Source organism: Dromaius novaehollandiae, chromosome 5, assembly GCF_036370855.1.
Source record: "Dromaius novaehollandiae isolate bDroNov1 chromosome 5, bDroNov1.hap1, whole genome shotgun sequence".
Taxonomy (NCBI): Eukaryota; Metazoa; Chordata; class Aves; order Casuariiformes; family Dromaiidae; genus Dromaius; species Dromaius novaehollandiae.
Window position 1 is genome coordinate 40,814,129 of NC_088102.1, and position 26,888 is coordinate 40,841,016.

The following is a 26,888-nucleotide window of genomic DNA, read 5'->3' on the forward strand; positions in this document are numbered from 1 at the left end:
ACATTTTGAAACTTCCAGGGGAGATTAAAAAAAAAAAAGAAAAAAAAAGAAAAGAGATTAAAATTCGTGTCAGTTGTTTTATTTCTCATTTCAATGAGATGTTTCCCCAGGGCTTTCAGACACTCCGTGGTCTTCAACATTGAATGTTTTTTCCATTTTTGTTGCAGGTGCTGACATTGTACAATGGCTGATGAAGAACCTCAGCATTGAGGATCCAGGTGAGGTGACCATGGCTCAGGAGGAAAAGATAGTCCCTCTGTATTCTGTGTGCCATTAGACAGTAGGTACTATTTTGCTGCAGAATCTACAACACCAGTAAAACAGCAAGGTTGTTTTAAGCATTTGGCAGGAAGGAGGAGGGAAAGAGATGAGAATCAGCATCTTAGTTAAGTCTAATACCTTGCACTACCACACACAGAAAGCCTTTTATAGGAATCCTAGTCTGTCTGTGAAATCATTGCTGCCTAAGAAAGCCTGGTTTATTTTAAGGCTGTTTATGGACGTAGAAACCAAGATGATAGTTGTGCATGGTTAAGTAGGGAAAATGACAGGGTTTCGTAGTGTGGAGAAAGGTAGCCATGACTGACAAGACATACTGGTAAAGGATGACATAGACACTGGCATGGGATCAGATGATGGCTGCTAATTTATCATGGCAGGTAGATACATAGATAATAAACTGTGATGGACTGGGCACAGTCCATCGCCAAATTGTTCAGTATTCAGAGCCACAAAAATCACTTTGGCACAGTTAAGAACTGTTGAGAAAAAAGGAAGAAAAGATGGTTTTGCAGGTCCAGAAATTTCTTTTGCCTTCCTAGAAAGGGAGAAAGCCCAACATCTTACCTCCAAGTGTTTACCTGATGCACGCTGGCCTTCAACAATTTCTCAAGGCTCACTAACCTCCTGTCAGATCTCTAATGTCTAAGAACTGGCCTGTGACTATTTGATCACACCGGATCCCACAAAGCATGATCCATAACACATGACTGCACAAAGTGTTTTTCGAGGCTGTGACAAGCTGCCAGGTTATGTCTGTCTTCATCCAGATGAAACTGGCAAGTTCTACCTAAATTCAGGCCTGTAAAGTCTTTTGCTGATCCCAGTGTGTCTTTCACCACTTAAAAGTGGAGAGAGAGAGACAGTGTGGTCTCACCCAGAACATCCCTATACATGCATCCCTTCACATGAGTCCAGGCAAGCCCCAAGCCTGAATTTCAGCTGCAGACAATACTTTATTATTGGCCTGGGGGTGCATGACCAGCTAATGTGCATTTCACAACTCTGAGAAAGTCGAAGCAGCTTTGACAGTTGACATCAGTTGAAAATCTGTGCAGATGTACCTCTGGTGTGGTGAAGGGAAAGAGGCAAGGTTGTCCTGGCTGGGCTAGAATACGCACTCCCACTTACCTCAGTGTCTTTTTATTTTAACAAATGGCAATTCTTCAGTGTCTTTATGAATAAAGATGCTGCTAATGACCTGGTGTTGCAGATGTATGTCTGATTTGGAGGGGGAAAGGGGGGTTCACTGATGAAACAGGCTTCTTGTCAGCTGTCACCTGTGGCAGATAATGTGCTTTGATTTGAATTTCAGACTCTAGAGCTGAATAGGCGTGGGACATTCTATAAACACGAAAGCATCACGTTAAGCGTTTGTGCAGTGTTGCATCTATATTGTAAGGCTGATTTCTGCTGTCCTGTTCTGCATGATTTGGTTGGAAGGTATAAGAATGCAGTGTGGTTACAAAGTGGCATGTATGTGCTAGGTCTCAATGCAAGTCGTCACCAGGCCTGCTGCTGAAAGCAGAGAAGTGTGTAACACACATCTTTCTGACACATTCCTGCTGTTTTCTTTTTTTCCTCACTCTTTCACAGTGGAAGCAATACACTTGGGAAGTCTTATCGCTGCACAGGGCTATATCTTTCCGATCTCAGACCATGTCCTTACCCTGAAAGATGATGGGACATTCTATCGTTTTCAGGTTGGTGAGCCCTCTGCCCTCCATGTGGCCCCTTTTACTATCCCTGCAGCAGTAGCACTGAAATCCACACACTCTTTATTCCTAAGCAGTGGTTAGGTCCATAAAGCCAGCAGATTTTTTTCTAGGGACTGCAGCTATCTTGGTAGGGGTCTCAGGAAGTTCTGAAGTCCCGTCGAAAAGGTCTGCTTTAGAATCTCAAAGCACCCTTTTCTCCCTTCAGGCCCACAATTCTTACATAAATGAACAAATATGTCCTGTGATTATTTTTGACGTGTGATTTCAAGCCTGTTATGTTCAAAGTCAAACTAAACCAGTAGTGGAACATCATCCTGTATCTTGAAGAAAATGGTTTTCAGCTTCTAACCCTGGTAGGGAATTGAATAGTCATTTTCCTGTGCAGAATGGATCAGGACAAACTTTGGAATTGAGCATTCAAACTCTGGCACAACAGAAAAATTCACATTTTGAGCCTCTCTTGGCTGCAGATTCATTTGGGAGAGCGCAAGTTACTAGCTTTGGCTCTCCTACTGAGGATGCGTAGCCTTGGCAAAGTCACCTAAACTGGAACACCACTATGCCTCACTGTCCTTGTGTTCCCAAATGTGTTGAATTTTTAAAGCATCTTCTGCTTGGGTTCCATGCCCTTTCCAAAATCTGCTGCTGTGGTCTTCCTAGCTAACTGAGTGCTTGTGCTGCAGCAACTCCTTTTAGAAAGATTGTTTAACTTTAAAAGTAGCAGTAACTTCAAACCTAGAGTCCTACAGCATAATGTTCCTAGCTGAAGTTGCGTTTTCCTGTTACATGATCCATGTCAGCTCCTTTATCTTTCTTGTGACCTTTCTTCTGTTTACTCTCCCATTCCTCCTTTCTCTTTGTTTTTCCCTTTTTTAGTTTTTATTTGAAAAGCCTGTTTTTATCTTGACATCTTTGCATCTGATGTTGCTGCCACTCACACCCACTGTCTTGCTGCTAATATGGTATTGTTGCCCTATGAGACCTGTGACACAGTGGGGGGGGGGAAAAGAAGAGATCGCAGAGCTCCCCTTATCTCTCCTCACCCTCTGGTTACCTGCCATCCCTCAAGCTAAGATTTTTCATGACAGTTCCCCTGCTTTTCAGAAAGTCCTTCTCCTTTCATGCAGGACTTGGCAGAAGCAGGGGTAATACCAATTGCCTATCTAGCTGTATTTTTCTCCATTTTAAAAGAAATACCCTATAGGAAGGATAATTGTCAAGGTGTCCTCTGCAGCTCTTAGAAGCCCTATTTCAAACGTATGCTGTAATTGAATTCTTTTTTCTAATTTTAAGCCCATGTAAACCACATCATCCAATTGTCTTGACCGCTCATTGACTTCCTTTTTCCTCCTCTTATCTTTTCCTACAATTTTTGCTTACTCCTTTACTCCTACTCCTATCTACTCCTACTACTATCGCGTCCTGCAACAATTCTCCTCAGCCATTATCTACAGAAGTAACTTGATTGATAGAATCATTTTTCTATTCCATTACCCTGTTCTTGCCACTTTCTACCTCACCATCCATCCCTGCTTTAACAGTAGCTCATCATCTCCTGAAGTTCACAAGATACATATCAGTGAGAAGCACTGAACCACATATTATTTGATCCTTCCGTGTTTTCTGACTGTACTCTGGTGCAAGGAATTGTCTTTGTATATGTGTGTAATGTCCTATGCCCATTTATAGCATTACATCACTAATGCAAAACAGTGTTCTGCAATTTGTGTAATCACAAGGACATTATTTTTCATTCATGTTAAAGCTGAAATACAGCCACCATGTAATAATGTCTCGTAATTAATTGTGGCAACCACAATATGCAGACCTGGATAGAAAACAAAAACAGTAAGCTTAGCAGGACTTCTGCTTTCAAAACGACTCTGATCAGCTGAGTTCTGAACACTGCCGTCTGGTTTATTTAAGAAGTACATTGTTTTGTAGGCTGCCAACCACACTGGTGGTTGCTCCAAAAAAACCAAATGGTATGTAGTGTGTACAAAAGGCCACAAGGCTTGTTCTCACGCTCCCAAAAAGAGATTCAGGGTGCACATGAATTCCTGGGGAAAGAGGAGGTTCTGGGGACAGAAGATAAGCAGCCTATATTCAGATGAGGTGGCAACAGTACCTAAATATCATCAGAATACTGTACATCCTGACTCTGTGTTTCAGTATCTCTATTTACCTGCAATGGCAAATGCTAAAAATGATACCTTCTTGGGAAGCCATCCTCATCTTTATTGAAGTCTGTAGCAATATCTGGGCAGAGACTCAGCCTTAGACTTTGTGATTCTTCTTTTTGTACTTGTAATGTTATTCTGCATCTGAATTGCTTTTCCTTTCTTAAATTATTAAAATACATGTGCTGTTTCTTCAGGCACCATACTTCTGGCCTTCGAACTGCTGGGAACCAGAAAACACAGATTATGGTGAGAATATAATTATTTCATTGTAGAAAGTTAGTGCAGAAAGTGTGTGATGGAAAACATTGTCCTTGAAATAATTATTTATTGGTCATCTAAACCCTTCAGCAGCTCTTGTTTCTTGTAAGACTGCAACATAAAAGGCAGATTTGTGCTAGCCTCACTTACAAGAAATGAAATTCCAGATTCACTGAAGCCCATGGAGTTTTAGCCATTGAGTTCAATGGGGCCAGAATTTTACGTACAGTTACCTCAGTTCTCATACAGCTCTGTTCATTTCAGCAGGATTTATGGGAAGCAGAATATTGCTCCTTGGGAATTGTAAATAATACTGATATTGCTTCTGTGGGGAACATACTCTGATCTGTAGCTGAATTTGATGTGTTCATCAATAAGAAGTTACCTTATCTGGGCACTCATCAGGCTGATCAATAAACCAGTATCTAACTGATGGCAACCCACAGTTAAGCTTCTCTGATATATGACATCAGACATATTTTTCCCATTTTTTTTAAGATTACCAGCTGAAAATTGGTAAAAAGAGAAGACTGAGCATGGTTTATGACCTAATAAACTGCAACATGCTGTACTAACCATCTGAGTGGCTGCAGACAGTGATAATACATAAAGAAAATATGTCAGTGTTGTTATCTTTAGCTGTCTCTGTGCAGTATTGCTGTTTCTCCCAGAACTACCCTTCTTTCTTAGTTAAGTGATAAAATCAGTTGCTTTATCCTGGTGTGGCACTCGAAGAGGAAGTGAATCCATGTGTCTGCTCATAAAACAGGAACTTTTGGAAGTGCTTCTTTTAAAATAATTACTCATCGTTATGGATTCTGGAAATTATTTGCTGGGGTGGAGGGGCTGCTCACAGTTGTGTCTGTCATGTGATAGTTCATTCACAGTCCTCATCTGCAATGGAAGCTAGCACAGCCTAACGTGTTCATCCCAATGCCGGATTGCTTTGGAGAAAACATGGAAATATTCATTATATGGAAAATAATTTTCAGAGATTTTGCAAACAGCCCCTATATATAACCATACAGTCTGAACTATACCAGAAGTATTTTCTGGAAATATCAGAATAGCAGTCTGAAGATGGAAGTTCTGTTGTTTCCTATTGTGTTTGATATTGACTGGGTTTCACAGTTATGTTGTTGTGCTGCAGAGGCATTGAGTGGAACAGCACCCCTCAAAATAAAGCCTTATATGAGCTGACCCACAGCTGGAAGAGCTGCAGCTGCATTCACTCTAAGCCATGTAGTGACAGATTTTCACCTATCCTAGAAATCTCTAACATATGTTTATAATCAGTGTTTGTATATCAGCTGGGTCTGCGCAGATGGACTCTTCCCAGGAATTAATCCCAAACTAGCAGTAGACCCAAATAAAACTGAAATCCTAGTAGCTTTTCATACTTTTATTTGCATGGAACCATTTACAGGACAGGAACTGACTTGCTAATGACAGGTCACTGCCTAGTATGAAGAAATACTGTGAGATGACTGACTATCACTTAATTTGGTGTTGTAAATGGCTTGCAGATGAAACTGCTCTTGAAAAGTATAAATGCAAAGGAACAGAAATACATGAACTGATAACTCTGGTCACCATGCATTATGTTGGCTCACTGTGTGAATGTTTTATACAACAATGTTTTTTTCATATATTTTAAACAGAAGGCTAGGTTTCCAATGAAAAATATTCATGAAGGGGTCAACAAATTTCATTTGTCACCAAACAGAAACCCCATGGTTTGCAAAGAAAACCTGAAATTTTCTGAAAAAGGTTTGTTATAGAAGAAGTTTTCTGTAGATGATACTCTGCCTTCTGCCTGGCTCCAATATTTTACATGGTTAGACAAATTATACCTGGCCCTGCAGCACAAGAGAGAAGGTGAAAGACAAGGAGTTTTTAAAATTCACACCCAGATTCACCACAAAATGAGAACACTGGATCTCTACTATGTAGTTCTGCTCTGAATCCATACCCAGGGTGTGGTGGGGATCCTTGCGTTTCAGCACATAACAGAAATGGGGTGAGCTAGCAGGTCAGTGGAGGCTTTCCCAGAACACGGCCTGATGTGCTGTCCTGCACTGGGTTCATCTGGACCCTCAGAATCAAGAAGCACATCAGTTTCTGCAGTATCTAGCTGTGGTGATACATGGGAGGGCTTTTTTTAACCATTAAAGATGTACAGAATAAGTGAGTGGAGCATATGAAGGAATGCTGGTATCGCACCTTTAAGATCTGGCCCGTATTTCTGCTTTCATTTCAATATCCTGAGATTATTTTTTAGTAAAAGGGGAGAAGAAATACAGAGATATGGAGAGCTGCTCACATCAGCAGGCATATTCCCAAAATGCTGAGGGGAACAGGTTGCTAATGCTAAATCTTCTACCAACCCCAGATGCAAGGGTGCATTTCTGAGACTCCTTGTTAGGTCCTCACGGCTGTGCTCTCCACTTTAAAATGAGGTGTCCCCAAAGTTTAAGGCATCTGAGAATACTGGCGTGTAACGTCAGGTGGGTATTCAGCCCTCTCATTCCTTGGCTTATGGTGCTTTCTGATGAGGATGAACAGTGCATGCACCACTCTTTTCTTGAGATCTTGTACTAATAATCTGTTCTGTAATTGTTTTCCTTTCTGTTTCTCCTTTTAGCCATCTATCTTTGCAAACGGACCATGCAGAACAAAGCTAGGCTGGAGCTGGCGGATTATGAAGCCGTAGGTACACTGCTGCTCAAGTTTCAAGGGGGGCAAGAATGCTTTGTTCACTGACGGGATGCTGCCGCCTTGTGCTTTGGGGTCAGCTTTTACTGTTTTTTCTTTAGTCGTCAGAATTGTGTGAAAGTTGATCTGGAGAGAAAATCAGGTACATGAAAGGGGAATGTCCCTGACATAGACTTTGCACTGTCTCAGTGTATTTGCCATATAGCCCACCGAGACAGGCAAATTACATAGAAGTTTACATCAGTTTCCTGTTTCCAGTTAAGAGTTCCTGTTTTATAGCCGATACGAACACACTGAGATGATGAATTTTCAGTGCATTATTGGGCAGTTAAATCCTGATGACCCGTGACATATCGCTTCAGACCTTAGAAGGAAAGTTTTCAGAAATTCAACTTGGCCTATGCTTTCAATATACCATATAAAAGTTATTCATTAGGCTTATTCAAGGAGTGTTTTCTGTTACAAAGTTATTGCACTTAAAACTATCCCCAGTGTCGACTTAAGTTGCACAGAGTTCAGGTGGAGAGGGATGGGAAGGTGGAGGTAGGAGAGGCAGGGCTGATGTGAGTTTCTTTAAATGCAGGCAGCGTGACAGACTGGCCAGCTGAACTTCTGTTTCTTTCATGCTGTCTGTGTGTTGTTTACTAGCTCAAGAGCATAACAGCTGAATTTCAAATGCAGAGGTTTTCAGTTGAGTGTTAGTTTATGAAGCTGGTTCTAGTGGCCTTGTGTGTTCATGTTTATTATGATGAAAACATCTGTATTGCATATATTTTATGGGTTTTTCCAAGAATGAACTTTTTTCCTTTTTTCTTACCTTCTACATTTTGGGGCTTTTGGACACATGGACAAATATACATCTTTTGGTGCTTTCAGTGAAGAGCATGCAAAAATTGCTGCTTATCTAGTCCATCCTTGAAATGCGTGCATGGTTCCCAAGACTTCCAATCTTGAAGTGTACAGACATAAAGTAAGGAATACAAAAACCCACATGCATTTATACATTCTTTTGCTGAATTGTTCCTTCTGCATATTTTTTATTTCATTATTAAAATAATTACAATTGCTCACAGCAAACCAATTAACTGTAAGTACTCTAAAGAGCTATCAGAAAGCAACAAAAGGCTGTTCAGCAGCACAAACACCCACACACAGGCAATGAGGCTATCGCCAAGTACTTTTGCACATCGTTGTCTACTGAGAGTAGCAATGCTCCAGTGATGGCAATAATTAGATCTTGGCAGTCTCTCGTTTTTCTTGTGAAGATTACATTGCACTGCTAGAGATGGCTTCTGCATTCAAATTTTGCTCTCTTAATTAGAGACAATGAGATAAGAATGGCACCGACCCTTCCTACTTATTATGAGAGCAGAAGCGGGCACAGCAGTGGAGATGTAAGCTGAGCACAAGTAAGAGAAACAGGCTTACAGGAGTAGGAAGGAGTCCCATACGTTTAGTACACATTTTTGCAGACGTAGCATGAGGATGCTTCTCCACAGGTATCAGCACTGACCTGAACTTTCCCGAGAAGATCTGTACAAAACAGCACAGGGCACATCTTCTCATTTTAGATTCTGCCTGTGTCATTCATAGACCTTCTAGATTTCTGCTGGTAACGCAGCAGAATTATTGATTATATGATTGAACTCGTATGATTGCATTTAATTTTGTTTCTTATTGGCCAAACATAAGCCTGATTCCGATACTGCTTCAGTTGGTGGTTTCATTGGTTTCAGCATATTTACTCTAGAGGGCACATGTGAACATAATTTAAAATAAAAAACTCAAACTCACAGAAAATTGCTTTTGCAGATATTGCAAGTAGTTCTTCCCTGTGGCTACAGTTAAGGAAACCATCACTGTTCAGGAGAGCTATAAATCATTTGCTTAATTGTTTTTCTCCATGTATATGGACTGAAACTCCCATGTGGACTTGGTGGTAACAGGCTCAAGCTTTAAACCTCGTGTTTTACAAGAGGTCAGATTAAATAATATGAAGATTGCTTCTGGTCTTGAAATGCATGTGCTTAAGCACTTTCTTAAAATGAAAAGAATACGTATAAAAGGAATGGCAGTAGAACTAATGGTGTCTTATCCCTTAAAAAAATTTGCAACACCTGAACCAGCTATAATGGATAAGAGAAGCAAGTTAATAGTTTCAAATGCCTCCTTTTCAGAGTGTGCGTGCATATGTGACTTTGGGGTGCCATCTAGGAGTTAAGTCTGAAGATGGCCTTGAGCCTGAAATTCAGGCCATGCCACAAGTTGAACACTGAACTACGATGAAGTGAGATCCACATCCGAATGTTCAGGTCACAGCACTCTCTGTAGTGGCTCTGGACAAGAGCTCTTACCTCAGGCTTACAGCAAGGCTGCATCTGGATCTAGTCACTGCAGTTAGTTATTTTCATTGTTCAGGCAAATAAGCTATTTCCTTTTATGAATCATCCTGGCCATTCCCAGAGGTCAGTGCTGTGCAGCTGGGCGATGCTCTCAGCGGCGACCAGCCCTGCCCATGGCAAGGGATGCTCAGGCCTTGCACCTTAGCGAAAGCCCAGAGAGGAGAGCTGGGGCAGGGGAGGAAGGGAAAGTGGGGGGAAGAGCAGGAAACGTGCAGGTGGCAGCCATCTGCTAACAGAAATGAAAGTCATGAGTTTCACAAAGCTGCTCAGTATTATCTTTTGGGAACAAGTCCATCACTATTTTATTGCTAGAGCTCTGGCTGTCTTCATCGCACTCCATTACTTCTCCCTGACAGGGTCCTCTTGGCTGCGCTCTGGGGAGGCCTGAGAGGAAGTGTCACAACCTCACTTTGCCGACAGGGGAATTCCCTGAAACCAACACTAACTTCCATGTCTTGAGTTTTCTAGGTTAAAAAGAGAAGGAATAAAATAGACCCCCAGCACGGTAACTGTGTTCCTAAGCTCTCATCGTCATTACCAGGAGTAATTGTTCTCACTATTTTCATCTCTTGTCAGGAAAACTTAGCAAGACTTCAGAGGGCATTTGCAAGGAAGTGGGAATTTATCTTCATGCAAGCTGAGGCCCAAGTGAAGTAAGTAATCCTGGAGCACTGAACTGCACCAATATTTAGAGCTGTGCAGGGAAGGGGATTCTGTGAAGATAAAATTTCTCTGTCAAGGGCTTTACTGCAACTAAACTCAGAAAGTATTGGTAGATTTTAGTCACTGGCAGGCTAGAAACAATAGAGAGCTAATTCTCAAGGTTTGTGGCAGAGACTGAAAGATGGGTTTAGTTATCTGTTTGTAACTCGGTGAGTCAGGAATTCCTGAGCTTGATTTCTTAATATCATATTGATTCATCATGTGAGCTTGGGCAATTCACTTGCCCATTCTGCTTCTGCTTCTGTATAGTACTTTTGTTTCATGTAGATGGAATGAAAAAACCTTTGTCCTCTGTGTGTTACTCTATGTTTGTAAAATATTTCAAAGATGAAAAATATTGTCATTTCAGAGTACCTAGAAAGATGGCATTTACAGCAGACTCTATTTGTTTTTCTCGTTTATAGCAATCGCCAGTCAACTAAGTTGTACCTCAACTCTCTGCAGCCAGTGAGGAACTATAGCAAAGATGAAAGCATTAGCTCTATGCTGACTCATATGTTTATGCTTCTGTTTTCAGAATCGACAGGAAAAAGGATAAAACAGAAAGAAAAATTTTGGACAGCCAGGAAAGAGCATTCTGGGATGTGCACAGGCCTGTGGTAAAGTTATTTTAAAAAGACTGTCCATGTTCTGACAAGGTTTTAATGCTAGTAAACACTGTGCTAAGAGCTGCATAAAGACATTGCTTTTAAAGTCACCATGTGCATTTTCCCTGTGCTTCCAAAAAGTCAAGTTTCTACAAGATTATTGTAGACATTCTAGATCTCTGTGTGCATGGAACTACTGACTTGAAAATATAGGATAAACTTGAAATTTGGGGGATTTTTTGTTGTATATATGAAGAAAAACAGTTCAACTAGTTTGGCTCAGACTTTCTACAAAAAAGACTCTCTTAGCTGAGACATTTCCTTTTGGTGCCAAAGTTATGAGTAAATGGATTTGATGCTGTGATGCCAGCTTTAGCTATATGCACTCTCTTGTTTCGTAAGCATAACTTACAAGACGCAGACTTAAGGAAAGAATTTTGAAGAAGTTCTAATCATATACTTTAGAAAGGTAAGGTAGAATGTAGATTGTAAACAGAAAAGATTAATATTATTGCTATCTCTTTTCAGCCAGGCTGTGTGAACACCACAGAAATGGACATTAGAAAGTGTCGTCGTATGAAAAACCCACAGAAGGTCAAAAAGGTCTGGTTTTGTTTTGTCTTTTAATATGAATCACACTTGACACCTACAATATATCAGACTTTCCCTATAGGGATCAAAAAAAAAAGTTTTGCAAATATCAGCTCAGCTTTGTTCTAATCAGTAAATTTACTATGCCCATTTTCCAGGTGGAGAGGGACCAAACTGAGTCACTGGTAGACCTGAGAGTGGCGTTAGGGAGCTCAGTGCCCCAGACACGTGCTAGATCAGCACTCCTAAAATTAAAATCAATTGGCAAAAATAGCTAGATCCTATTTCCAGAAATTCTGAGGGGACAGATTTTTCAGGGCTATTTACCTGACTTAATCATTTCAAAGGCTGGGTCATTAGCAACTTGGGTGCCTTTGACTTCCAGCAAGTTTTAGCTCCTATGTGTGTATGTCAGTTTTGGAGGTGGCAGTAGACTCCTAATTTCCATCAGCAGTTAATTGCAGCAGAGCTATACACATGTGCCTTACAAATATTAAATAAAAAGCAAATGCACTAAAGGAAAGGATAATTGATATTACTTTCAGTGCAGGTCTGTGTCCTGAAAATAAATGACGACAAGTCAACCTGCAGGTTTTCATTTAGAGAGGTTTGTGTGAACTTGACCCACTGACACCTGGTTAAGTTTGTTCCTTAATGTGTAGTTTTATGACCATAAATTTAACTCAGTGGAAGAAAATGACATAGGGTTAGATTCCTGTCTTTTTTTTTCTCTCTCTGCTTGGTTCACCACAGTGACCTTTCCCAGGGCTCATCCTGCAAACATCGATACCCACAGTGCTCAGAGCTCCTGAGAATTATCAGCTGCATTCTAACATTCAAAACAAACCCCTTTTTTACTTACTGAGAAACAAGCCTGTAGGTTGCAGCAGCACAGAGTGGTCACCTCATATCTAATGGTATGAGAGTTTTATTGGAAACAAGGTCATGCTTGAAACCCCCAGGTTTTGGTTAACATGTCTGCAGACTTTCCAAGTGCAGGCATTTGCAAATGCAGTCTGATTTGTTAATTTTGCTCTAGGCTAAATAATTATTCACATGCTTGGAAAGAAATAGTAGGAAATTGCTGACTTGTTACCTTACTGTTCTGTGTATTGCATTTTTCCTCATTGCATGATAGAGAAAAAGGTAGTAATCCCTTCTGCTTGTGTATTGGTTCGTTACAGTCAGTATATGGGGTTCCTGAGGAGTCTCAGCCCCAAAGTCCTGTACACGTGCCCTCCCACCCTGTACGCAAAACTACTAAAGAGGATTTCCGAAAACAAGTAAGTAGACAGCTATACAGCATCTTTTCTGAGAACTAAGTCCATCTGTAAAAGTCAGACTGCTGTTATCTGAGAAAAAAGCATATAAAATTATTGAGTTATCAGTAAAACCAGTTGTATGCCTTAGCTGTGCTTGATCCTTACATGCTTTATGCAAAGTAGTCAGTATTTACAGATATATATTAATTGAGCTCTGCAGTGATATGTATTACTGGTAATACTGACCTTCTAATCTAGTATTACTCTGCCTGTGGGCCACTAGACAGATTAATTTCCAGGATGTCTCAAAAGTGGGCAGTGACTAAGGCTAGGGAAACAGGCAGCATTCCAGGGCATGGGCTTTCAGAAAACTGGGAAAAAAAATCATTTGCACAGTACTTTCAAGGAATGGTCACCAACTCACGCATCCTTGCCGCAGCCCAGGGGTCTCTGCCTCCCAATTATGTTTCCTGCAACAAGCAGCACACAGTGAAATGCAGGAAGGAATCATTAGGTTAGCATTTAAGTAAAGGCAGCTTTTACACCTGTTTTTTAGGCAGCCAGTTTTAGGGTGAACTTCTGAACTAAATCTGAACACTGAATTTCTTGAGCTTTTTCCATCATAGGCAACATAGGCTGCAGAGTACTGTTAAGAACTATCACAGCACAGTATGAATGTGCTATAAAGCCATTATTCATCTTGTGATGGCAGTCAGAGTTACAGCCAGAAATGGAAGAGGGGAGCATGGAGCAAAAAGGAGGAGATCACATTGTGCCCTGAGTTGTCTAGGAACCTCAACCCCCAATACACGCGTTTTTCCTTTTCTACTTTTAATTATTTCTCCTGAAGCTTCCTCCAGGGCTTTGTCAAATGAAATGGAAACTCCTGTTAGAAGCAATTAATAAGCTTCTTCTAATACCTAGGGAAGGGTCCCATTTCCTTCTGAGTTACTTGCAAGCTGTTTGGAATGAGAAATCAATGGTGTGTTGGGATATGATCAATGCATGCTCGAGAGCTCCTGGATTGCTAATGTCCTTGTCATCTCTCTCCTCAGATAAATTTTCTGAACGTGCAGATAGACAGACATTGTTTAAAGATGTCCAAGGTAGCAGAAAGGTGAGTGTCTCCGTCTGCATGGTTTCCCGTATTTTCTCGTCTCAAATTTGGTATTTCAAGAAATGGAGAGCGCACAGCAGTGCATAAAGGCTGGTGCCGTTTCTGCACAGCAAATCCTTCTCCCTCCTTGACCGGCCATGCTGCCTGTCTGCTCACCACTGACACTTCTGCACTCGCTCTTCAGCCACTGAGAAAAAGAAGGTGAAAGATGAGGATGTCACTGTACCGTAAAAGCAGAAGAAATGCAATTCACAAAAGGAAGAACCCTTTGAGGGGTTCTGTTTCCCTCTCCTTCACAAGCCTAGAATTATTTACAGAAAGGTCATTCATGTTGCAGTTTAAAAATAACCATTTTACTTTTGTGGGTGAACTCAGAGTGCTCATCTCTCCTGTTAGTCAGGCGCAGCTAGCACAGCTCTGGGGAGGGAGCTGTGTTTGCTTCTTGTTGCATGTGTTGTTCATGTCCATGTTCCTATTTGCATTTTAGGGAAGTTTCTGCTTCCACTTAGATGTATAAAACCCTGTGGGAAGTACTAGGTTTGTGTCTGTGCTACCCAAAGCAATGTTTTAAGAGACAAATGTCTCACAGAGGCAAATCAAGGCACAATTTGACTTGCAGAATATTTATTCCTGTTAGGAAAGTATGAACAAGAACAGAACAAGCTCAAATTTAACTTCCTGTGAATGACAGCTCCTTTACTCATACTTCTAAATTATTCACATTTGCAATGAAATCACTCAGACAAACGTAGGGATCAGCACTCTTCTGTAACATCACCTTTTAGAGCAAAACTCTGTTGAACGTGATGTACATTATAAGAGCAGGCACCTTGTAGAGAAATAATAAAGAAACTTTTTGTTTAAACAATTAAAAAAAATACTACTCTATGAAATGTTGCGCTTTACAGTGCCTGATCCGCTAATTAGCATGTGTATACTAAACTAGGCAAATTAAATGACAAGAGCTCAAAAGTAAGTTCCTATCGGCTAATGAAGTTTAACAATTTAAATGAAAATTTATCTAATTAAAAAGAAAATATTCAGAGGATTCCTGAAATCCTGCATATGCTATCTTGTACTATGAAATTAGCACGTCCATATTTATGTTTTGGGCTTTGTGGTTCTGTTCTTTTTTATGAAGAAGAAAAAATTGTGCTTTACAAAAATAGTGTTATTTTGTACTGAATTTACTTACAATGACTTTAATATCCTGAGGCAGTAATAATTTTCAGGCTGGTAATTTACAGACAAGCAGATCTGTCTTTCTTGAATTTTTGCTAGATTTGTATTTATTCAGTAAGATGGAGTCAGTAAAAATCATCCACTGTGGACATTTGTTCCTGTCCACATAACAAGTTTATAAGGAGCTACTGATAGTGTAAATACATATCATCAGTGCTCAAGTTTGAAAACACCAATCTGTTAGTTTTGGGCAGAGCTAGATAGGAAACAATTTTCCTGGTCTGGAAGGACTTTGGCATTTTTTTTTAACTGGTCCCAAACTGAGGGAAAAAATAGCTATCAAAACTTACGCAAACTGGTAATCATCTGGAGACAAGTAAATTAGATAAGGACAACCAAAAACTTTTCACTTGTTTTGAGAAAATTCAGTCTGATTTTAACTTTCTTTAAGATAGATATATTTTCATGTAAATTCACTAAGATGTGAGAGGAAAAAATTTTTAAAGCAACAAACAGAAGTTTGTAATGTTGAAAATGTACAGAGGCTAACTGACAAATTTGAAATTAAAAAAACCTGTAATTGGGATATTTATCAGAACCTACCCTTTAGTGCAAGTGTTTTTAGCTCTCCTGTTCCAACAGGAAAAAGTTTATCTGGAAAATTCCTCACCAGCTCCAGGTTGGGAGAGCCTCTGTTGTTGACTCGGCAGTTGTGGTGCCTTCTGTGGGTTGGATTTCCGGGAGGTGCTAAAGAGCATGTGCTGAAAAACCAGCTCCTTCACGGTGCCTCAGGCCAGGTCGTCAAAGTCGTTACCTGCATTTGAAGATTTTGGCCTAATGATGCAATAGCATAAAGTTTCCCGATTGCTTACAGACAAGTAGATAGCTAAAGTTCTTTTTCTGAAGGGAAAAGCTCTCTCATCTGATTTTATGTTAGTGTGTGTATTATTATTTATTATACTATTATTTAGCATAAGTAGAAGTATAACATGATGGAAAGGCTAACTGGAAGGAAAAGGTTACATGTGAGAGTCATGGAAAAATTCAAGCTGGAAGGGACCTTTCCCTGCCACCTGGTCCAAACCCCTGCTCAAATAAGGCCAACTTCAAAGTTAGATGGGGCTGATAAGCACTTTGTCCAGCAAGTTTTGAAAATCCCCAAATTTGAGAGATTCCACCACCTGCGCCCATGCTTACCCCCTTCCCCTCTGAATAATTTCCTCCCTGTGAAGAAGGGCGCAGTTCTGTGATGCACCTGCGCTGCTGAAGGCTCACGGGCTCTTCTGTTGCGGGGCTCGGGGTGAAGAGCAGCAGCAAAAGTCGCCCAGATGTGGAGGACTCTAAACAACACCGCCAAAGGCAACTGCAGGAAGAGAAACGAAGGGCTTGATAAGTCAAGTGCCTTGACAAGGAGGGATGGGTGAGGGCGAATGAATTTAGATGGCCTAAATTGAACTCTTGCTTAAAATAAAACCTGTACGGCCTGAAAGCAACATGTAAAACGCTGAACACACGCACGTACCAGGAGCAAATCCCTTGAGTAAGGAGGTGCCGCTATGAGCAAGTCACTTCTCAGGCTGGGCCTGCGCTGCTGGGATTAACTGAAGTGCCAGCGCAGCTGCGGGGCCGCTGGAGCACAGCGGGGGCGGTGTCTCGGCACCCTCCTTTCCCCAGCTGGACCCCCACAGCAACACCTCCTGGCGTGTCCCCAGCACAGCACAAAGGCACTTTGGGACAGGATGAGGGACATCACGAGAAAGAAATAAGGCAGGGAGCAGCAAGAGGGAAGCAAGCTGCTGTCCCAGAATATAGTCCAGCTACTCGGGTCCCATGTGCCTTCTGAGGTAACATCACCAGGGGCTGCAGTGGGAAAGCCAGCAGTCAGCCACTTCCAAGCTGAGCCACCCCCGTGTGAGCTGAGTTACAGGGATAACAGGGAATAGAGAGCAGCGTCTCGTGGTTCCTGCTGACAGCGGTGGGAGTTACGGGCCCGTTGCTCCACCCCAGAGTTTGAGCCAGAGGTAAAACAAATCCACAGCAGGCGCTAGGAGCAGATTTGTCACTGCACAAAACAGTTAGTCATTAAATGTCTCAGTTTTCAGACAGTTAAGAAAGTAAGGAAGGAATATAATAGAAATTAATAGTGATTGACCAAGTGCGTAATTTTCCATAAATGTGTGGCATTCTATCGGGTAGTGTTTGTCCAACTGTAGAAGAGGAACAGAAAAGCATTCAAAAAGTTATTCCCAGCTCCTGTTAAATAAACGCTCGCTACTGAAGGTTTTCTTCCCCATCCCTCCTGTTCCCCTTCTGGAAGCAGATCTGCACCAATTTCTTCACCTTTCTGCACCAATTGAGGGAGCAGGCATCCCTCAACTGCTGCATGCACCTCGGAAACTGTTTTCCCTTTCTTTCTTCCACACTCTTTCTCCCCATTTGGGACCTGCATACTGTTGGCTTTTGGATTTGGCACGGAGATTTGAGAACTGTTGAGCAAAACTGTCGATAAATTCTACCTCCTGCTTTCCCTGACTGCATTGTTCAGGGTTGATGCAAGCCCATTATTATAGAAACGGCTGAGGAAAACCAAAGTGTCCCTACCAGCAGCAATCTCAGCTCGCTAGACGAAAACCTGTAACGAATCTGTGTTAGCCTTCAGTTTTCCGAAGTTACTGTGAAGGCTCAGCAGGCCCCCTGAATGCAAGACAGGCAGGTACTCAATTCAAGCTCTGCACCCTCCAGTGAACCATTACCACTGCCTCTCCTACCAGAATTACATTGCATCACCTGAGAGGCCAAAAGTACAGGTTTGCATTTGGACAGAAATGCTTTCCCATAGGGTTCATCCTGCCTATAACCTCTTGTTTACAATGAGGCAATGATTCAGTTGCTGTAATTATGCTGAATCAGCAAAATGCATTTAGCAATCCCCCCCTTGTTTCATTTAATTGGGGGTGGGGGGGTTGCTAGTATTTGTGGCAGCTCTGATGCCTTATTATTATTTTATTAGGAGCAATTCACCTTTCACAGCAGATAACTCCTGATTGATTCTTTTCTGTTGGATTTGTTTTGATCAACCCTCTCTCTCATTGATGTCTCAGGGATCGCTGCGGCTCTCTGAAATTGGACGCTGCTCCCTCCTCCAACCCTTGACCCACAGCAGTCATGAAATGTAATTAATGAAATGAGAAGAGACAGCCCTGAGTGCCCTGAGGGGCAATGGGAACCTGCTGTGGTTACAAAAGTGTATGATTTTAATGCCTCATGATAAGAGCTTGGACAGACAAAAAGAATAATTATTGTAGAGCAGGTCAGGGAAACTTTCTGCCTTTTGTGACCCTTTATTTCACAGGGTCTTTTAATTCTCCTGCCTCATTGAGGGATGGAAGACTGAGATAAAGTTTAGCATGGACAGGCACAGTGAAAGTGAATTAGTTGTTCAGTATGGTGAGACTCAATTAATTTATTTAATTAGTTTACAGAGCTAGGCAAAAAATGTAAAGTGTACCTTAGGGTGTTTAACGTATAGACTAAGACAAATTTCTTTTGATTTTTTTTTTCATATATGCTGTCTCCCTTTTGTAAAAATGTTCCCCTTAACCCCTGCCCCAGTGCAGGAATTCCTGAATCGTTTCTGCAAGCAGACAGTTATGTCCCCAGGGAGTGCTCTGAAACTCCTCCTAGTAACAACTAGAGGCTGCTGTATGTTGTCTTATCTGACTAGTCATGAAGCAAACTGGCATAAATGCCACGTATTTTTCCAACATGCATATCATTTATTGTATTTTAAGTAAATTATTATAAACTACTATTAAAGTATATTGCAATACTGACATTGTGCTGGGCAGTGTACCGACATAACAAAACCATGATCCATAGTCTGAAGATCTGACACTCAGAGCTGTGATCCTGCAAAGATTTAAGCATATGCTTAGTTACAGTGCATGACCCTCCTTAGATGAGTTACTCAAAATGCGTGAAGTTAAATGGGTGCAAAGGACAAGAGGCTACAGCAGCATGCAATGGATGAAGAGGGGAACACAAGGTTCATAGTCATCCCATTGCTCGCTGGGAGCATATCAGTCCAGTTGCTGCCTCATCAGGCTTTTTGTAGGCATCTCAACAGAGTCAAGCTTGAAAATGTTGCGGTGAGTTGGTGAGTGTTTGCAGCGAAATCCTTCCATGCAGAGTCCCTGGGGAGAGGGACTCCTGTGGTTGCTGAGGAATTGACCCATCTGTATGTAAAGACAAAAGCAACACAAAATTAGAAAAAGAATTGCTGAAAGCTATAGCTTCTAATATACAACCATGCATTCAGGTCCTGATTCTTTTTCTTTTTTCTCTGTTTTTTTTTTTAATCTGTCATAGTTTAATAGCCTACTCAGAGCAATACATGGAATATGACCCCTTTATAACTTCTGCTGAGCCTTCCAATCCCTGGATAAGTGACGATGTGGCTTTGTGGGACATAGAAATGAGGTAAGAAGTGGCTTTTACTTGGCAAATTTAAGTAATCTTAGCGTAGTGTTGTTATTTTGTCTGTATGCTCTTCCCACTGCCCTGTTTCAGTAGGAAGTTGGACGTCTGTAAATTTACAAGATACAACCACGTAGTTACAAGTTAAAAAAGGAGCTTACGTTTTACTTCTTCTGTGAGTTATACAGCCCTTTCACGTCTATGTCTCTTGTAAGTAAGGTAATGGGGCCTATCAAGCACGTGCAGAGTCAGATCTAAGTGTTCACAAATGCTGGATGCTGCTAAGGGGTATTTGTTGCAGCACACCTCCTCTGATCCTTGAGAGCCTGCTAACTGTCCTGGGATCCCTCTGCAAGGCGCAGCTGGCCACAACTGGGCAGACGCTGGTGCCAGCCCTACCTGCCTGCAGAGTCACTGTGTAGGAGAGGTGTGCGGGGCTGGCTGAGTGTAGCTCACACGCCATGTGTGACACCTGGCAAGTCCAAAGTATGGTAGATGGACAAAGTGAGTCTGGGCCTCACCTGTTTGTGAACAAGCTGGCTTGTGTCTGTGATGGTGTGTAATAAAGAGATGAAAAGGGAGAGGAAGGAACTCAGGACCTCCAATGCCTTACACCTGAGAGAGTTCCTCCAAAAAATGTGCATCGTGCTGCAGTTTAGACCGTCTTTTGCCCATGTGACATGAGTGTGAACAGCCCATTAAGAGGCAGTTGCAAGGGAAGTCTGGCCAGTATCTTCATCTGTTGCAGTGACAGGCTATAAGCAGCCCTAATAGTAGGACTAGCATTGTCCTGCCTGCCTATATGCCTAACAGCTATAGGAGCAGGTTTGAATGAAATATAGGGTTTGTCTAAGTCTAATTAATCCACTGAGCTAGCACAGTTAAGGTGTACCTGCTTCAACGCCCAGTGGCATACAAGAGAACTATATACCCAAAAAGCACCATCTGGCTTCCTTTGCTTCCCAGCCTGTGAGACTGAGTGCTCATTTATAGCTTGGTTGTCCTTTAGCATACGTCCAGAGCAAGACTTGAGCTCTGGATTTATAGCAAGATGCCATAATTCACCATGCCATGTATGACCTTCACAACTCACTCGCACACTTCCATTGGCCAGCTACTGCTAGTGCTCGGCAGCTTCTCCTTCCGTTTAGCTGTTGTTCTTGAGCATCAAATCTGAGCTGAGAGTTCACTTCAGCAAATCTTTGAGAAGAGTGTGCCAAAGCTAATCATATCTGTACTTATGTAATAATGTAAAGTCTAAGATGCTGTCAGCCCAAGAAAGCAAATCCATAGGAAAATGTGTCCCAGAAAAAGGGCAAATTATTTTCCTGTTTAAAACCCATATGATCTGAGACATGAACAGTATTTTTCATCAGCATCTCTGGAAGTCATAGAAATCCGTAATCTGTTACTTAATCTTTGCCCCTCTTCACATAATTTGGATAGTTCAGATTTCTTTTTTAGTCAGTTTCTCTCATCTTCTGCATCCCTCCCTAGCAGGTTTAGAAATGAATGCAACCTCTGCAGAATACTTCTCTGGATGAACCCCCATCCACGGGGTATCCAGGCATCCATTAAGTGTGCATCTGCTGAGGTAGCTGGAAATCCCCCCAAAAATTTCTGTGTCCCTTAGCAATACAATTTAACCAGATGTCATGGCTTTTATATGAATTTAAAAGTGCTTGGCTCCTGCTCTGATCTCTGTGTTAAGTTAAGGAAGGTGATTCTCCTGCTGATGAAAAAGGGAAAGCAGTGTTATTGAGATACAGAAGAACAAACAGCTCTGTATTTCCATTTTATTCTCTCTTATAGGAGAACTCACTGCATCTGCATCTAGTTGCAACTTGCATGAATAATTAAATGATCCCCAAGAGCTGCGGTAGCCCCTTGTGTTGCCTGCAAAGCTCTTTCCTCAGTTAGGAAAGCAGAGCCCTCATTCAGGAAAACCAAGCTGCTCACACTTCTCCTGGTAAAACCCTGTCTATCTGAGTATGGAAAGCACTGTGCCACTGCAGTTAATCCTTCATGGCTCCTCAGGACTTGGGACCTGCCACTAAAAACCTGCAATTTTGGACAACACTTTGGCCTTTTCAGTTCATGCGAGAATGTTACACAACAGCGGTGCACCCTGTGCAGCAGAACAGCTACTGATCTCTGAGTAAGACAGGAAATTCCCTGAACCTAGCTCACATATAGCACTGCATGAGCATGGGGCTGCTGTCCCTGTGTCTGGGCTGGCTCGCTTAACGACGAGGCAGGTGCCTCGGCACTGCTGCCCTCAGCGCTGCGGTTTTCCTGGGCAGACACAGGAGGAGCCAGCCTGAGCTCTCTGCACTTCGAGTAAGGACATGCCCATCAGTTTTGCTTTGTCTTTACACCAAGGGGAAATCAAAGTAGGCATTTTATTTACCCCTTCGGCTGATTTGTCTTCAGCACAGATCGCCACTGTCCCTGAAGGCTGTAGGATTAGGAATCACTGTGGACGTGATGAGACATGCAGTTTAATAGATACGCACTGTTAACAATGGCTGTACTGTCACAAATGTGAGCAGCTGAGTGGTATTTTAGTGGTTGTCTCATAGTAGGACGCCATCACACCAGAAGATTTCAAACGCTCTGTGCGCCCAGCTTACGCTCTGATGCAGAGACTGTTTTGAAGACTCTTCGCTGTGATTCCCAGGCACTGCCTATCCCTGTAGGCGTCTCTGAAACATGTCTGGCAATTCAGACAATAGCTTACTTAAGCAGGGCTTTATTAAGAAATGAGTGAGGAGCAAGGTCATTAGTGATTTTGGGTGCCTCTGCATCTCAGTTTCCCAGCTGAGACACAAAATGAGAGCCCGATTGTCATGGCTTGGGGAGTGCTTTCTAATCGTCCAAGAGTTAGGCATCCAAAAATCAGAGGCACTGAAAAATAAAAGCCCACAAACCAGTAATCATTTTTAGAAATCTTGGCCTCGCTGCTTCTTCGTGAAGCTGCCTTTTTAATGCAAATCTGCAACTGAAAATCCAAAGTCAGCTCCAAGTGACCAGCCAGCACCACATAAGATGCAAGAAGATGATCTGGACCTCACCGCTGGCCCAATGAACACTGCTGGCAAATCTCTGCCTTGGCATATATTACCAAGGTGCGTTCCAGAAGAAGCATAAGAAACGCATAATGAATAATCAATCATTCAGGGACATACAATATGTTGTTCTTAACACGACACATACAAGAAATTACTCTTTGAAAATCATACCATGCACGCTCTCTCTCATCTTGCTATATAAGCAGCACCCAGATAATACAATTGCATTAAGAATGACGCTGGTCTTTATAGCTGCTTTTTATATGTTATTTGCTAGCTTGTATTTCTGCAAAATCTTGAGAAGACAGCCTCTCCTGCTCTGATAATCTTCCTCCCTTTGCTGCGTAGTAGAAGCAGTGGCAGCTGCTCGGACAGCAGGCAGAAACACACGTTCCATCTGTTTTTTCCTTCTCTCTCTAAACAGCAAAGAACCTAGCCAGCAGCGTGTGAAAAGATGGGGTTTCTCTATGGATGAAGTGCTGAAGGACCCAGTAGGACGAGACCAGTTCCTTCGTTTCCTGGAATCAGAATTCAGCTCAGAAAACCTCAGGTAAAACCTTTTTTGATTTGATCTAGATAAATGGGGCTAATCATACTCTCACACATAGGTGAAATGCAGTGCTTGGTCTCTGGTGAACTGCTAAAAACACCAAGTTGAAGACAGCCGGATATGGCCCATAGCACTGCTACAACTGCCTGTACTTGAATAATGTAGGTAATCGCTGGAACAGTGCTTAGTAGTGGCAGTGTTATCAAGTATCACATGCAAAGGTCTGCAAATGTGTGCCAGTGTGTTTGTGTGGTGAAACATGCCATATACCTACTAAGCCCTCTAACACATGCTTATACACAGTATAAATAGGACTTGCGCGTGTGTTTGTGGCAAGGGTCCTGTGGGTGAAACGTAGTTTGGTGATCATGTGCCCAAAGACTGTTTAGTACTGGTTCTCAGCAAATACCAGCTTCTTTAAATTCTGACACCTCCTAATTATTTGAGAGCTTGGCCTTCCCGCCTTAATAGTAGTTGTCTTATGCAGGTATTCTGGGTACGTAACATTCTCATATTCTGAAGAAAACAAAACTTCCATTACGAAATATTATGTAGACACTCACATGATTCTGCATTGGATTTAAAGTCTCTAAATCCACCATGCACAATTCTGCTACTTCAATTATGACAGTAATGGGTAGAAGCAACAAGTTAGCATTTTTCGAGAACCAACATGAAAATGGTTGCTAGAAGATCCAACCCCACCATGCTTTTCTGTAGCGCTGGTGTAAACCCAATTTATAGCCTTAACACATTGCCCTAAGATATAATTCCACTGTAGAATTAACTCAGGGGTCTGACTTCCTTGCTTGTCCCAGCATTAGTCGGGATATAGCCACAGACCAGTATTTCATCATCTGTTGTCTTGAACCTTAACTCTAACTCCAACCCAAATCCTAAACAACTTCTTAGGGGAAGCATCTCTCCTGCTGTGGAGAGAGTGAGGTCAGTAGAAGAGCTAGTTTATTGCTGTATCCTGCAGGTACCAGAGAACAGATATACTGCAAAATTAAAATAGGATGGGTAACAACGGAAGCAAATATACTGGTGTGAGCTCTGAGAAATTAGGGTTTGCAGGATTATGCTTGATACAGGTCTCGGGCTAACATCAGGACTAGCATTCAGGATTGTAGGCTTCTAAATGCTAGCTTTGTTCCTCTGTTCTGCAAAGTCCAAAGATGGGAGAGGGCTCGTGCCAGCCAGAGAGGCAGTCTGGGACAGGTAGGGGTTGGTAATCCCTGGCTGAGCTTATGGTTCAGATTCTCACCTGCATGTGACAAACAGCCAGATGTACTGCTATGTTCACCCATTTCTGCAGAAGTAGGAAGCTGGTTGTTAGCAGCAGGGCACATGACTTGCCATTAGTGCCAGGGCAGGCTGCAGGTCCCAATCTATGCTGAAGGGGAGGGCCTGGATCTGTGTTAGGGCGCCAGCATGCAGGGGTTGAACAGCAGGGGTGGCTCCTGGGCTCCAAGACTCTTGCGTGTAGGATCCTTAGCCTTGCTCCTTGACTGAAGTCCAGGAGGTCACAGGCACTTCACAGGCATCTGAGATGGTCCTCACCTGCCCCTTCCCCCCACCTAGTCCTGGAGACACAGAAGGATCCAGCAGCAATGTAATTTGGCTGTGTCTTTGGTTTTGTGCCTTTGCTGGTAGTGACTTTGATGTTGTTCTCAGTTTGCACTAGCTAGGAACTTGGTTGCACTGGCTTTAAGTTTGTGTTTTCTTTATTTTTTTACTTAGAGAATCAAATACCTTAATAAAGTATGTGGACAGTTGCCACTTCATTGCAATCTGCTAGCCCGTGAGATCTGAAAGTGAGATTCCCTGGAAAGTGATTTTAAACTACATGGGAACTGACTATTGTATTTCCTTGCCCAGCAAGAAATGCAGAAAGCATGCCAGCAGCAAAACAGTGAAAAATCAATGTGCTTTCATGTTTCTTATTTTTTAAAAAATCTGAAAGTTACTTGTAAGATAAACAAGGGAGTGTTGTTAAGTTACATATGTGAATTTGATGTCATATCACTGAACTTGTATATGTTTACTGCAGTCATGCATAGGGGTACTCATTAGCAATTAAATTGTAGTGATGATGCACAGGATTAATAATCTGTATTGAAATACTCCTCAAATGGCTTTTCTGAAATATACCTGGGGTGTCACAATTGAAACCCAGCAGGTTTTACCCTAGTGAGTTTCCCCACACTCATCCTACTGAAACAAATAGAGAAAGTTTATATGCCTGGGGTTGCACTATTGAAACCCAGCAGGTTTTACACTAGTGGGTATCCCCACACTCATTCTGCTCAAACAAATAGAGAAGGTTTCATTGTTAGGAAGCAAGTATTTATTTTTCTTGGTCAGTCCCAGCTGCTCCTCCTCCTGATGTGCCTTCAATTTTGAAATAGGTTGTACTAAAAGGAGGCTGCAGACCGGAAGACTGTGGTAGGGAGAGGTTAAATCTCACATCCTTTTTGGAAGACTGTGGTATCATTGTTAGTTAGTGTGGTACCGTTATTGTAGTTCTTACAGTATCATTATCATGGTACTGGCAAATGTGGTATGATTATTACCTGATATTGGATGAATATCAGCAAACCTGCTTAGGGCTATAAATGACACTTAACAGGACATAGAGGCGGAAGTATTCATAAGGAAAGCTAGAACAGGATGGACTGTTTAACAGTGCTGCGAAGCAGCAAGGGGCTTTCTAAGGTTCAGGTGTGGCAGAGAAAGCTCTTGAATTCTCATTAAGAGTGTGTGGTAGAAAGGAAGGCAACTGCTGGATGCTTAAACAAGCAAGCAAAATTTGAGTTACACCTAACAGCAAGTTTGGGATCTGCCTCAGCTAAGTAGACAGCTTGAAAATACCAGTGTCAAGGCTCCCTTTACAGTCAGAGAACAGAAGCTGAAGAGGAGTCAGTGAATCACCCTGCGCTAGGGGAGGATTTGTTTCAGCCTTAAGTGAGCATCTAAAAGCAGGGAAATTACACTGTAAAGTGCCTGTCTCTCTCCACCATCTATAAGCCTGGAGAGACTAATTCAAATGACACTGTCTGCATTGTAGACATCTACACTTAAGTGAGATGCATCCCACCCAAGGCCTGGGAAGTTGTGAGGAACTTTCTGAGGGCACAGCATCTAGCATCTTATTAGAAAAATTACATTTGGAGGTATCTTGTAAGGACTCTTCTCGCAGTAGCTATGGAAAGATGTGGGAACTGTCACAGTGGGGACACAGCCTCTCTTGGGACTGTCAGTGGGATCCTCATTAATGCTGGCAGGAGTCCGGTACACCACTGTGCCCAACCTCAAGGCAGAGCCAAGAAAGCAAGTGCTGGAAAGCCTAGCAATTCCTGGTAGTGCTAGCAAAGAGATTTCATGAAGCGTGCAATTGCGAGAGGCTTGAAATGAAAGTAGTTCATTCAGTGGTATAACAAGTGGGACCAGTTCTGCTCTTACACCCAGCAGTGCAAATCCCAAATCATTGGGTCGATTGTAGTGGGTTATTTCTGTATCTTTCTAGCTGAGCAAATTGGTCCTGGTGGGGGTGGCCTGTGAGGCACTGCCTGAGACAGCAGCAGCCGACTCGCTGACCCGCCGGGTCTCCTTCCAGCGTGTTTCCGTGTTCTAATAAACTTGCAGGATCATGTCCACTGGTCTCCTGGGTTTGGCTGAGCCCTGTGGCTTATTTATTTGCTGGCTGTCCATTATTTATGTGAGAGCAGGAAAGCCAGTCAGTTGTTTTTTTCTTTTCTCTCTATTTTTATT

At 42.2% G+C, this 26,888-nt stretch overlaps 1 protein-coding gene across 3 annotated transcripts in view; it reads left to right on the forward strand.

The window, feature by feature from the left end:
* Positions 1-26,888, forward strand: part of RGS6 (regulator of G protein signaling 6) — a 296,947-nt gene that overhangs the window by 221,140 nt on the left and 48,919 nt on the right. For all 3 annotated transcript variants that reach the window (XM_026095735.2, XM_064512543.1, XM_026095737.2), the window contains exons 4-14: positions 168-218; positions 1,876-1,982; positions 4,375-4,426; positions 7,083-7,147; positions 10,132-10,208; positions 10,796-10,877; positions 11,394-11,468; positions 12,641-12,739; positions 13,774-13,835; positions 19,386-19,496; positions 22,989-23,114. In XM_026095735.2, the coding sequence (XP_025951520.2) occupies positions 168-218; positions 1,876-1,982; positions 4,375-4,426; positions 7,083-7,147; positions 10,132-10,208; positions 10,796-10,877; positions 11,394-11,468; positions 12,641-12,739; positions 13,774-13,835; positions 19,386-19,496; positions 22,989-23,114 (907 nt within the window). The remainder of the gene's footprint in view (positions 1-167; positions 219-1,875; positions 1,983-4,374; positions 4,427-7,082; positions 7,148-10,131; positions 10,209-10,795; positions 10,878-11,393; positions 11,469-12,640; positions 12,740-13,773; positions 13,836-19,385; positions 19,497-22,988; positions 23,115-26,888) is intronic.